The following is a 14142-nucleotide window of genomic DNA, read 5'->3' as shown; positions in this document are numbered from 1 at the left end:
CGCCATGCCCCTCCGCCATGGTTCCTTGCTTCCCCCAATACCTCAGCGTCTCTTATTGGTCACGTCCTGCCAGCATCAGACAGCTGCGTTTCCTAATGCCTGTCTCCAACAAAGCCCTCCGACCTTTCCCGAGGTGTCTCTGGGGCTTTTATCATGAACTGACATCTGTACTCTGACCGAGCAGGCGCCCCCTTTGTTTAGCTTCTCATTAGACAATGGGTTTTTATTTTTATCATGAATTTGCCAGTATCAGTGGGTAATGCAAATGAAAAAAAAGACAGTATTTTCTACTGTACCCCCTACCAACGGTTTAGCATGACGAGCAAAAGATGGTATTTTCTTTTCTTTTTTTTCCTCCCCTTTAGTCAACCGGAGACGGGATATCTCCAGGGAATCCAGGGCTAGCTGAGTGTCAGTCAGCATCTATCCCTCTCCCTTTCTTTCTCCGCTGACTGTGACAGGACCGATGCTGTGCATTCCTGACACGTCCCGACCAAGGCCCCGACTGTAACACCAAACACACACAGAAACAGAAAGGGCATATGACATTTACTGCACATGAGTTGCACAGCGGAGTAGTAAATAAATCTCAGTTTTGAAGGCATCCATTTGATTACTTTGCTCCAAAGAGATTAGATTATGTAGTCAATTTGTGTAATTTTGGTGAGAATTCTCCCAAAGCGGTTGTATGATTTTATTTGTGGGTTAACGGTGTAATTTAATCATCCGTTTCCTTTTCCAAACTCAGGCTGGGAGTATTATGTTGGAGAGGAGGCACGACATTGTTCTGTTTCCAAACTCGATCCTTTTAAAGCCGTGCCATAACAAGCCGCTCAACCTCACCTCCACGCCTAATACCTTCTGTTTCCACCCTGTCCCCTGCTGTTTGGGCTCTTCTCAGCCAAAGAAATGTGTTATTTTAGGTGTCTGAAATTCAATGGGAATCGAATCGAATGGATGGCTTCTAGCCTGGTTGAAACCTCCTAAAAAAACAGTGATCTCCTGTTAAAACACCACACTTAAGCATGTATTAGTCGTCGGAACAAATGTACAGGTCTACAGGTCCAAAGCGGCACAATCAAATCAAGAACGTATCCTCGTTTGTCAGTCAGTCCCCCTCTTTCTCCACTGTGACCCACCACTAATCAAATTGCAGCAGCAGCAGCAGCAGCAGCAGCATTTTATTAAATCACATACTCAGTTGTCATTATTTTAATCCAGCTGTGCCAGAGGAGTTAGATTTGGTTTCGCTGGAGCAGCAGACGCAAGATTTGTGTGTCGGGGGCGGGGAGACTATAACTTAAGCAAAACTTGTGCTCCACTTCTTCCTTCCAGCAGTGTGAAGTGCTTAAGTTGTGGAATCGTGAGAATTCGAGGCTCACCTGCTGAGACTCTCATCCATCAGTCATTACGTTTTTTGTTTGCGGGGTTAAAACGGCTTCACAGCACATTTCACACGCGCGCATCTCTGCGGAAGCTGTAAAATATTAGCAGATGTATCATTCATGATGTTTTGAATTGAGAGCGGCACTGTTTTTGACCTACTTTACCAAGTTTTTAGACACATTAGTGCATTGTGATAAACGCAGAACCCAGCACAGCAAACTGATGATCAGTGATAGTCAACTTTTGTTGATATCTGCCCTTTCATTAAACAACAACACCTAGCATTCTGGTAGCTTAGTTTAGCATAAAGACTGAAAGCAGGGAGAAACTAGTCTGTAAGATAGATCAATTTCTGCACCAAGACATCTTTTGTGGTGGAAAGTTGGTCTGGAAACCCCTCTGTCGGAAACTGATTATGCTCTGGCAAAGATCTGACAGGCCCATCAAATCGTTTGGGCACCAAATCGTTTGGGCGTCCATCATCTCGGCACCATGGAATTGAATTTATCTAAAAACACCATGGCTCTGACGGGTTGTGGGACTGTCCTGTTGCGTGCAAAGATATTCTTTCTCCATATGAGCTGAAACATGCACAATATGATCCAATAGTCCAGCTCAAACTCTTGTGCAGATGTAAAAATATTAGATTAAATGAGTTAATTATTGAGCTCGAGGCCATGAATGTTGCATCCTTTGAGTAGAGCTTGCCGTCTTTCAGCATTTAGCAAAAGACAATGCTAGTTTTTTCGTCATTTTATGATGTAACCCATCTAACGGAACTCTCATTTGTTTGTTTGTTTGGTTCATCTGAGAATTACGCTCTTTTAGATAAGCCCCATCAAGTATTGAAAGGCTGAAACCGCATTTTTACACATATCCTCAAAAAAAAAAAAAACAAAGTCAAGACTGTGCAAGAGCCTCTCTGCAGTCTATCGCCCTTTTAATTCGAAACTGCCCTGTGCGGCGACCAAAGTCCTGCGCTCAGACAATCTAGAGAGCCATTCAAGCAGCGCGATACTGATTTGGCCCGAGCAGCCCGTCTAGGTGCCAGCCACCACTGGGACAAAGCTCGGCCAGAAATGTCTGCTCCCCTCTCTCCCTTCGTAGCACTTATTATTCCTCCTAGGAAACGCTCCTACTTCTATCAGTGCACATTTTTAGACATAAAGGATGTAAAGGCTCTCGACTTTCACCACTGAGCATTTAGGTTTATTGAACAGCCCAGTTCTCCCATTTCATTTGATGGCAGCGTGAGAGCAGAGATGTGAATTTGCCAGTGGTAAATGAACCAGAAGACGCACTAAACGGAGGAGGATGAGAATTTCCCACAGGGCTCAACACAACCTCTGATCCTAATAGCTTGTAAATCTCCTAAGTCACTTTTCAATAGCTCCCCGCTGTATGATTTAATGAGTGCGGTAATAAGTAGAGGGTGACATGTGAATGCCATAAGACTGAGAGAAAGGCGGCAATGATTGCCTGCCACTGCTGGGTGAAGTCATTTCGAATTCCGTCCCAAATTTGGCAGATGGTCACCTCCCGCGCCTCCACCACGGTCCCTTCAACACACACACACACAACTCTCTCTCACAGCTGATTGCCAAATGTGCTCCTCCTGAGAGTGCGAATGCAATCAAATGCGAACAGACAAAAAAATAAATAAATAAATGCTAGTGCATCCCTTTGAACGTGTCCCCGCATTGCAGCAGGTCTTGTGTCGTAGCGGGGAACAACTTCAGTGCAAACAGCAACAAAGTGAAGAAAATGGCTTAACTCGCGCCACTTAGAGAGGGCGAGACCCGCGTTAGAGTTAAACCTGAGACACGGGAGCAGACTGCTCGTGCTGCGCGCCGCTTTGTGCCTGTTTGTCGAGCCCGTTGTCAGGCTCCCTGATATTTTCCGTTCCCCTCGAGAGGTGAAGGTCGCGCGGCCTGTCTGTTAAGCGGGCTGTGCTGTGTAAGTGCTCCTCTGTCGCCTCCTGCACCTGTAGATGAATGCTGCGTGGCTGTGCTTTAATAAGGGCTTCCTGGGCAGTCTGGCTCCAGCACAGCCAGCCCCATCTAGCAGATATAATGCGATCAATATTAAAGAAAACATTCAGCCTTTGCTCGGATATATCTGCGATAGGCCGATGCAAGAGCGAAACCGCGTGTAGCCACCACTCGGCTAAAAAGATCACTTTCAGACTTAGCTCGGAGAAAATGGGCGCTCGCCCGAAGTTAATCCAACTAAGCCATAATTGCTTCGAAGCACATCCGACTAATTAAGCAAGTAAAAAACTTTCTGTCACAGTGGCACAGCAGAAGATACGTAAGGCCACAGCCACACATTCTGCTCACAGTGCATTGTAAATCAGGAGCTTTCAAATGAGCCGCTCATATTGTTCTTGGTGCTGTTGTGTGCTAAATCTAAAGCGTATCAGCACAGCGGAGAGAGAGAGAGAGATAGAGGGGGGGAAATCTTGAGAAATAATTCAGTTTTATTTCTTCGGCTGTGACTGTGCTTGTCAGATTTAGGATATGCATGTGGTGGAGATGGATAGGAATTGGTGATGATAAATTGGCCCAAATACAGCGCTCTAATGAAGAGGAATAGGGACGAGGCAACATTCGGAAAAAAGGGTTCTTGAGCTAGAAAAGGTCAGACATAAAAATTTGACTAAACTAGTTCGCGGGCTGCTCTTTATAAAAATGCATGTGGATGTACACCGATCAGGCGTAACATTATGACCACCTTCCTAATATTGTGTAGGTCTCCCTTGTGACTCCAAAACAGCTGTGACTCATCAGAGAATGGACATGGGCCTTCTGAGGGTGTCCTGAGGTGTCTGGCAACAAAATGTTGTTAGTGGGGGCTTTGGGTGGAGGGGAGGGGCCTCTGTGGATCATCCCACAGATACTTGATTAGTTTGGGATCTAGTGAATTTGGAGGCCAGGTCAACACCTTGTGCTGTTCTTCATGTTTTTTTAGTTGTTCCCAAAGTCTTTTTGTGTGTGTGCCTGTGTCAGGCTGCATCCTGCTGGGGATGGCTGCTGCCATCAAGGAGTGTCTTTGCTATGGGGTGGAGGTGTCTGGTCTGGTCTAGTTGGGTGCTACATATCTAAGTAACATCCACATGAATGCCAGGTCCAAAAGTTTCCCAGCAGAACATTGAAATATCACAAGATGATCAATGTAACGCCTGATCGGTGTATGTGGCATACCCTGTGCCAACAAAGAAATGCCCCTTTTTAATTATGCTATTTGAAGAAAATAAAGGATGCGTCCAACCTCCATGAATCAGCTTCAAAAGTTTGATGTCAGCAGAGATTGTATAGAAGCCAACAGGACTTTTCTCATTAATGCTCCTACACGGGACAAACCGAAGCTGATAAAACAGAATTAGATACTCCCCAGGCAGCCAGCAAGCGGTGCTGAGTTTAGGGCATTTTGTGTGCCTCGCCTTTATGGGCACTTAGGACACTGTCTATTCTGGCCAGAGACCGTGTATCGTGTCAGGGGGCCACCATCGTAGTGCTGATGAGTCTGCCTTTGTAGGAAAACATTTTCCACATTTGGCAGTTTCTCAGTGTTTTCTCTGTTGACTTATCTTGTCTTTGCCTCATCTCAATGTCTCAGCAACTTCAGGTCATTTTAAGCAGCTGCTGAAATCATCTTCCAATGAACAGAAGACAGAGGATCCAGAATTTTGTCTGTCTGAATGCGTCACTTCGTTCCTTCTTTGTACCACAACTCCCCTCACTTGTTGTCTTCTTTTTTTTTTAGAGTCAATGTGATTACAATTATTTCCCAGCATGATAAATTGGGGCGCATCCTGTGTGTGTCATTACCTCTCCAAGCGCTTACATTAACTCTATTAATGTGGCTGCACTTCACGTCGTCTTCCCTTCCTGGCGCTGGCTAAAGCATCCTTTGTCGCCGGCCGGTAAACGATGCACTTCCTACCGCTTTCAGCTCGGCCCGTAAATTACTGTTAAGATTGAATTAATTTCCACAAAGGGCAGGAGTGTACCGTTCGTGGAAAGAAGGACGGCGCGCTGATTAATTCTAACTCTGTTTGACGTCTGGAGCTCGGAGGCCTTAAAGTGCGCCTAAGCCGAATTGGAATTTATCTTTTTATTAAAGTTTGTCGTTGGAAAAAAAAAAAATTCAATCTGAATCCTGAGCAGGGGGAAATCTTTTGAGGGCTGCGCTGATTTGTTGGAGGAGATTTCATACAAATTCTCAGAAACGAAGGAGGAATATTACCTCTGGACAAGTCGTTTGGTTCCGAGTTTATGAGAGAGATCATTTCTAGCAAACAGAGCGGTGATATTAGTTGCCACCAGGATGAAAAGTTATCTACAGCTATTATTATTATTATTATTATTATGGGACTGGAAAACTTAAATATTAAAAATACTGTACAGAAAAGTAATTACACACTGCTCACTGCGGGCTGTGCATTCTAACATGACCCATAAAAGAAAATATTATGAGTTGGTACCTTGGGGGTGTGTGTGCCTCAAACTCATTAAGACGTCAAGGGTTGGATGCAAGATAAGCCTTGGAGAGTGACATGCAAATCACTGCAGTATTTAATTACCTGCATGCTCTGTATGTGTTCATAAGGGAGGTTTAGCTCGTGTGTGTGTGTCTGTGTCAGATTTGAGCTCGGGGTCTGTCTCCACTGACTCTGTCGCTTTTTAATCCCCGCGGACGAAAATAACATTCCCAGTCACTGGCGCCTGAACAAGAGAGCTGACGAGATGACAAGCTGGGAAAATGGAGTAATTCGTGAAGCATATTGTGCGCCATTAGCACGGTATAATTCATTGTGCGCCGCACGTCGCGAATGTAATGCGGCTGAAGTGAATCACGCACGCGGGCTCAGCAAGGTGTAAAATGAGCTAGTACTGATTAGGTTGCTCTTTCGCAAAGAGAGAAAAAAAACCCAAAAAACATCAGGACACATAGTCACCAGCGGACCAACAAATAGGCTTTCCACTGTGGGCTACGCGCTGCACGTCTTTCCAGAAGATTAAAAACGTATAATTGATTTTCCTGTAGCCCGAAGAGACGCAAAACAAGAACATTTGTTCTTCAGCGCATCTGTTTTATGTTGGACCTTCTCACAGATGATGCATGTACCATTTAGCCAATGGCTGCCTTCACATTTACACAGCTAGATTCATGGTGAGCGGCTGCATGTGATCTGAGATATCTTCACATTTCTGCCGCTAACCAGTGAGCATCTCTACTGGAGCAGATAAATGACTTGCTGAAGGGAATATCGTTGGGTGGGTGGGTGGGTGGAAGGCGGGGAGGGAACATTACTCAATTACGAGTTTCCTCATAAACTGAAGCAATACCTCTGAAGGATGATTTGCTAGTATCTCTTCCACAAAGTTTAGGCAGCTGCACTTCTTTATCATTTGAATTAATATTCCTTGCGAGATAATGCTTGCTTTTTTAAGTATTAGCTTTTGTAGTATGCTGTAGATACGGAGGAAAACAGGAGGAAAAGATAGGGGTATGCATTCCTCAAAGGTGCAGACAGCTGGGGCAACAAAGGCATTGCAAACATATATAACATTTTTATATTTTGGATGTGTGTAATAGATTCGTTTATTATTTTGCTTGAGGACAATACAACACGTGTGCAAAATAACCTTTTGCATCCACATAAAATCCACCATCGCACGCTATCTTGATTAAGCATTGATTTTGTGTTGACCCTTGCTCGGGTAATTGCTTGAACCTGCAAATCTGTCCTAGTGTTTTGTTTATTTGATTCCATTATACTTATTTACTAGTTAGTATTTTGTCTGCTAGAACAGATTAATGTTTAAAATTCACATTATTTCTTTTGCTCCAAAAACACTTTTACAAACAAAACACGCCTCTCTCCTGATAAACCCGCTCTGATTGGTCAGCTGGTTGTTTTTTTCTTACATGATGATGTAGATAAGTACCAGAGGAAAAGGCCGAGTATTAATAAAGCTGCTTTCACACCCTGGTTGTTGTTCTGAAACCAGGAGTGTTTGTCCCTCAGGTCAGTTCATTGTGTGAACACAGCAATCACACTCCGCAACAAATGAAATGGACTAAGCCTGGTTAGAGAGGGAGGTCTCAGCCTGATAGCTGTCGGTCCCCCAGAGCAATTCATTTGCAGTTTGAACACACGTGTCTGATGGATTAATACGACAACCTAATTATATAATAAAGCAGCTTACCTGACTGTGAACACTGCTGCACACCTGACTCCTGACTGGTGTGTGGTGGCAGCAGTGCATGCTCTCATCATGCTGAACGTTGTTTTCTACGCAGAGATGCTTAATCAATATGTTGATGTTGATTATATAGTGAACACTGGTACATGACCCACAGGACGTCAATACACGACCAGCCACAACATTATGACCACTGACAGGAGAAGTAAATATCATTGACCATCTTGTGACAATACAATGTTCTGCTGGGAAATTTTGGACCTGGCATTCATTCATGAGGATGTTACTTAGCCTTACCCATAGCAATTACACTCCTTGATGGCAGCAGCCATCCCCAGCAGGATGCAGCCTGACACAGGCACATGGAAAAAAAACGGCTTAGGAACAACTCAAAAAACATGAAGAACAGCACAAGGTGTTGACCTGGCTTCCAAATTCACTAGATCCCAAACTGATCAAGTATCTGTGGGATGATCCACAGAGGCCCCCTCCCCTCAAAGGCCCCCACTAACAACATCCTGTTGCCAGACCCCACAGGACACCCTCAGAAGGCCCATGTCCATTCTCTGATGAGTCATAACTGTGTTGGAGGCACAAGGGAGACCTACACAATATTAGGAAGGTGGTCATAATGTTATGCCTGATCTGAGTTTTGATTAGTTTTCGATTTCCTGAAATTTTTCTTGCAAAGAAAACAGTTTGCAAGTGCTTAGAGCTGAGGGCGCATCTGCTTGCTTTGTCTCATTGCCCTGCGAACACAAACCGATCCAAGGTTAAACACAGCGCTGTAACAGTATTGTGTTAATGACTCGCTGTTTTGGAACGAAGTAAAGGTGTGAAAGCAGGGAGAGAGTAACTTGCTTTGGGCGAAGAGCCATATAACACACCAAAGGAAAGAGACACGGCCCAATATGTCAAGTTTAATTCTTCACGTCCAAGCTACATATGAGTGAAAACACGCTCCCTTTGATTCTTATTAGTGTTCAAGTGAGTACAGGGGGAGGGACGGAATTCAACACTAACATCCAGCAAGGCTACCATTGGTTTTATTATTATGAATATATACATAAATTGTAAAACAATAGTCTCCTGTTCCCGCGGGCCTGAAGTATCTTGAGCTCAGCTGCGGAACAGAGCGGGGTGTTGAATTGTTTTTAAAGTGCGGCGACACAGCGACCTTGTTGAGACGACAGAGAACACGGTTGTGTCTGACACATCACTCGGAGGCCGGGGCCGGAGGACGCAGGAGCATGCTAATTCGTTCCCGCTCGGCGAGTGCGTGTGACAGCAGTGTGGGCGATCCCGGACGTGGCCTCAGTGGCGCTTAGCCTCACGGAAGAATCAACAGGTCGTCTTAGTTTGTGTAAAATCTGTTGTACTGTCAGTCACTGTATTGAGCGTCCCTCACGTATGACAGCATCCGCCAAGTGTCTCTTCCATAGTAACTTGGACGTCTGTTCTTTCCCGCAGATTCACCGAGTTTCTGGAGCCCTTTGAGAGAGTGATCCAACCAGAGGAGCTGTGGCTTTACAAGAATCCTCTAGTTGTGTCAGACCACATTCCTAAGAGGGTCATGTTCGTAAGTACCTCCTGTCTAATTGTGCATTTCTCTTATTCCAGGCTCAATTGCTGCTGAATACTCATTGCCATTATTATTGCAGCCTCCATAAACCGCATCCTCGGCTTGATTCCTAGTAATCGTCGTGGTGCAGAAATCCTTCATTTGGGATGATCGTTAAAATAAAGTGTTTTACTCCCGTCGGGGGCGAGGCCTGAATCATGTCGATAGTTATGAGAAGAGCTTTGTGGAACTGTGGTGATTAGCTCCTCCAATGTAAATATCGTCTGCTCTTGGACAGCAGTGGGTGGTGCAGCGTTCAGATAAATTTCTGTAATGTATGTGGCACGCTGCATTTCTTTTTTCTTTTTTGTCCACGCAGCGTGAACTGAAAATAATTTTCCCTTTGCCTGGTCCTGTAAACATTGAGAAAAACAAACAAAACCAGAGAATCCGTTGGCAAACACTTCTATTCAGCACATATTGGAGGGTCTGGGCTGATTCTGTTCTCATGTGTTGCTCTAAACGGGCTTCAGTACACTTAAAATACAGCACAGTGCATTCCAGAGAGCGTTCAAATACTGTTTTGAGTCGCATGTTGTTTTCCGACACTACATGGTCCTATTTTCAAAAAGCTATTAGAGTGAAATATGATGATATCAAAGACACCTGAGCAGTAGAAAAACCTGAAATATTTTCATTGCAACTACTAACAGTAGTCTAGACCTCGCAATGACGTGAAATATGTACCTTTTTATTTTCTTTCCATGAATTTAATGAAAAGACCACGACAGGAAGTTTAATGCTAGAACCAGGAAGTACGGTAATTAGCTTAGCATGCATGAAGATACAGAGCAGGTGAACATCTAGTATGTCTCTGTCCACAGCTGAATACACTGCTCAGTAATACATTTTATATCATTACTTTAATTAACACGCAGAAATAAAAGTAAAAACAGCAGGTTTTGGGCTTACGAAGAGGTTCGTGCTGGAAGGAAGTGCCCGGACTTCGACACCAGAAGCTGGGGTTTGCATCATGAGTACGATTTGTAAATTAGTTTAGGCAAAAATAGCAATTTAGGTCAATAACGGCAAAATATTATATTTTCAGATTCTCCTCCGATGGTCTAATTTTCCGACTTTGGTGAGTTCATGTGATTTTATATTGGACTATTGACAAATAGTAGGCAAAAATAAATGGAAATGCAAGTCATTTAAAGGAGCTATGCAAAGTTTAAAACAGAAAACTGAACTGGGATGGAAATGAGTCCAAAAAACGCTGACTGCACGATTACAACTGTGGCTGACACATGTTTTGATGTGTAAAGGTAAAAGATTAAAAAGACAGGAAATAGCAAATCAAGTCGTACCATACCCCAAACCACCACACCACATGTTCCTTTTCACCAGGTGACTCCATTATCTCACCATAAAATTGATTAATGTGGCTGTAGTCACTTCACGTTTTTAAATATTTAGCAGAGTGGCGTTTCAGGATCAAATATTTTAGAGCACAACAAATGAGATTGTGCTCAGTAGCATCACATCCTTTCCAGAGCTTGCTTGCAGTTGCATATTTGTGAAGTTTAAAGAGAAATCCGTCTGACAGTCGACTCAACATGAAGCAAAGCAGCTAGTTAAAGCTGACATAATCTGAACTGGCATAACCAGACTGAATTCTTAAGACAATATGAGTCTGATAACTTGCCATTTGGATTTCATAACACAGTGTTTCAACCAATACAGAGAAAACAATGCCTCTGCATGCAAATGGGGCGACCTGCAACCAACCAGAGCCATCAGAAGACATATCTGGGTGTCCATCATCCGTGATGTCGCCTAAACAATTTGACTGACTCAACAGTCCAGGCTTCAGACTGAAATTCCCCCACTAAAATTTTGTGTTGGGGGAAATTTCTGATGGGTTTCAGGCTAAATATTAATACCATCAGAATGTGCTTTTCATAATGGTGCTAAGGGGCGAATATTGAGTCCTAATAGTGATCTTTAACACCATGTTAGGTGGAGTATAATCAGGGATACTGCTGTGACGGGATCTGCGTTCCAATAAACTGTTTGGTGGCAGCAGCTTCACTGATATAACTTAACAACAACATTGTTATACACACAAAGTCATTTCTACTGAACGAGGAATGTCTTGGATCAGCTGGAGAGTCCACCGTTTCACTGACTTTCTCAGACAGCTTAATATCGTGCACAGCTGACATCTTCTGTCTGCAGGCTACCTTGTCAGAAAACCGTCTCTTAGGTACTGACGGCTTAATCACAACATCAAGCCAACGTAACAGGCAACGACTCGGCCTGCCCATTGTTTATTTAGCTCACCTCTTTGCAGCCTGTCAGCGTTTGAGTGACTGGCGCTCCTCTGCATCCTATGCTCCCGCGCACACATCCATCATCTCACTACGTGCGGGGAAAAAGCCGCAGAGAAGGCAGCGAGCTCCAACTGTCAGTCATTCCAAGCTACAAATAATGACAGCAACTGTAAACTTTGGTACATGCGATACTTTGCACCGGATCTACGGATGTCAGCAGTAATAGCAACAGTCGATTGATGTTAAGTGTTAGCTTGGCGCCGCTTAATGGTGTTTAAAGGGCTTCATGCCAGACTAACCACTGATTAATATAAATAATATAAAATGGTTAAAAATTGAACAGAAGCGGAATTGCTCATGAATAAAAGATCACAGCTTTAAATTGCTCATCAACAAATCATTTGATGGGTATTTTGTGATAAGCACTTGAAAGCGCATTAGTCAAAAGCATTACATAAACATCTGAGCTAATCTTTTTTCCCCAATGCTACATAAAAAATAAAAAAAGTTACAATATATATGCACCGATCAGCCGCAACATTAAAACTACTGACAGGATGAGCGAATAACAATGAGCATCTTGCGACAATTCAGATCTGCTGGGAAAATTTTGGCCCTGACATTCATTAGTGAGGATGTAAGGCACCCAGGCACCCCTACCCCATAGCAATGAAAACTCCTTGATGGCAGCAGCCATCACCAGCAGGATGCAGCCTGACACAGACGCACACACTAAAATGCTTTAACTCAAAAAAACATGAAGAACAGCACAAGGTGTTGACCTGGCGTCCAAATTCCCTAGATCCCAAACTGATCAAGTATCTGTGGGATGATCCACAGAGGCCCCTCCCCTCAAGACATAGGACCCAAAGGTATCCCACTAACAACATCCTGTTTCCAGACACCACAGGACATCTTCATAAGGCCCATGTCCATTCTCTGTTGAGTCACAACTGTTTTGGAGGCACAAGGGAGACCTACACAATATTAGGAAGGTGGTCATAATGTTACGCCTGTTTCGGTGTACAGTCACTATGAGGATTCTACTTCATCCGTAGCATTTTCAGCTAGAAGATTGTGTGGAGGAGTTTAACACAATAAATTAGCGGTTGCAATGAAAGCACACGACCCACATGCCACCCAACAGTCAGACTGCTTCAGTGTCATCGCTCTCACAGCGGCCCTGAAGGTGTTGGAGAATTTATTCGCCCGTTTCAAGACGCCCATGGAGGGACTTTACGTGAACGCTAAGCCTCATTGACTTTCAGAAAAATACAGTGTATACTGTATACATAGGTCTGTGTACAGCCACAAGAGTGTCTTTCTCCCTTTCTTGTTTTCTTGCAGTACAGTGCTTTGTATTTATCGTAGGACACTGGACATGTTGTTCTTGCTCTTGCTGTGCATTATCAACATAATCTCCCTTAGAGCCACAAATATGAATGTGATCCACCCTGTAGAAGGCACTCGGTGAAAGTAACATAATTCTTTTATGAAATTCACACAAATAAAGCACCTAGCTTTGTCATCCATAACAAAGAAACACTTGGACCGTCGTCCTTCACAGGAGTGTGTAAAACAATCACCAAAGAGCGTCTGAATATGAAAAAGAGTTGTTCCAAGATGCGTTTATGCTTCAATAAAGAGATTAGAACTTCACATTTTTACAAAACGTTACAACACAATTATGCAGTGTTAATTATTTAAGGTGCTTTTGGATATTTTAATGTGTTGTCATGGCAACACGAATCCCCACAAGTACTGACTGTGCACTGACGTGAGTTTTACATCTTGAAACTGCACTTTGAAGGAGACAGTTTAGGTAAAAAATAAAAAATAAAACTCGACGATCCGCTCCCAAATCAAACAACGGTGTTACACCAAATGTGACAGCGTTCTGAAATAGTAGTCCTGCATAAGTTCTGAGGAGAGGTGAAAATCTCAAGCCAGCTGAGAAATATATATATTTTGTCACTGGATTCCCCCACAACCTCAGTGACAAAGTGATGGCAGCTGCTGTGACTCAAAGGGCACTGATAAACAGGGTGCATCTTTTGGCAAAACATGGTGGAGGCTGCTTGCCGCTGTGCTGCCTGAACATGGCTGCTTCAATCCATTTTTGGCTGGAAACATTTTAGTACGCGCCGTGTTTGAATCGGTAAGTAATTCATGGTGCTCTGAACGTTTCCGTCTGCAGGTGCGTACATGATATACCATATACAAACATTAGACAGTTTATTACGGACACTAGTGACAATTCAGTGGTCTGCTGGGAAACTTTTGGACCTGACTTAGACATGGAGACCAGACCAGGCACCCCCACCCCATAGCAATGGCACTCCTTGACGGCAGTAGCCATCCCCAGCAGGATGCAGCCTGACACAGGAACACACACTAGATCCCAAAATGATCAAGTATCTGCGGGATGATCCACACCACAGGACGCCCTCAGAAGGCCCATGTCCATTCTCTGATGAGTCACAACTTGGAGACACAAAGGAGACCTACACAATATTAGAAAGGTGGTCATAATATTATGCCTGATCGATGTAATGTGATACTATTGAATTAATGTGATACTGTCCATGATACAGTATGCCTCGCACTGCCAGTTTGCACTGAACATTTCCATTGCTCTCTGTAGCCTCAG

General features: G+C 43.8%; 1 protein-coding gene across 1 annotated transcript in view; it reads left to right on the top strand.

The window, feature by feature from the left end:
• Positions 1-14142, top strand: part of plpp4 (phospholipid phosphatase 4) — a gene marked incomplete at its 3' end in the record, with an annotated part of 44546 nt that overhangs the window by 15355 nt on the left and 15049 nt on the right. The window contains exon 2 of the mRNA XM_084561585.1: positions 9069-9177. Coding sequence (XP_084417711.1) covers positions 9069-9177 — 109 coding nt within the window. The remainder of the gene's footprint in view (positions 1-9068; positions 9178-14142) is intronic.

This window comes from Chelon labrosus (genome assembly GCF_963514085.1).
Source record: "Chelon labrosus genome assembly, chromosome: 15".
Lineage (NCBI taxonomy): Eukaryota > Metazoa > Chordata > Actinopteri > Mugiliformes > Mugilidae > Chelon > Chelon labrosus.
The sequence above is the reverse complement of the archived record's forward strand: the minus strand, read 5'-3'. Positions and strand labels throughout refer to the sequence as shown.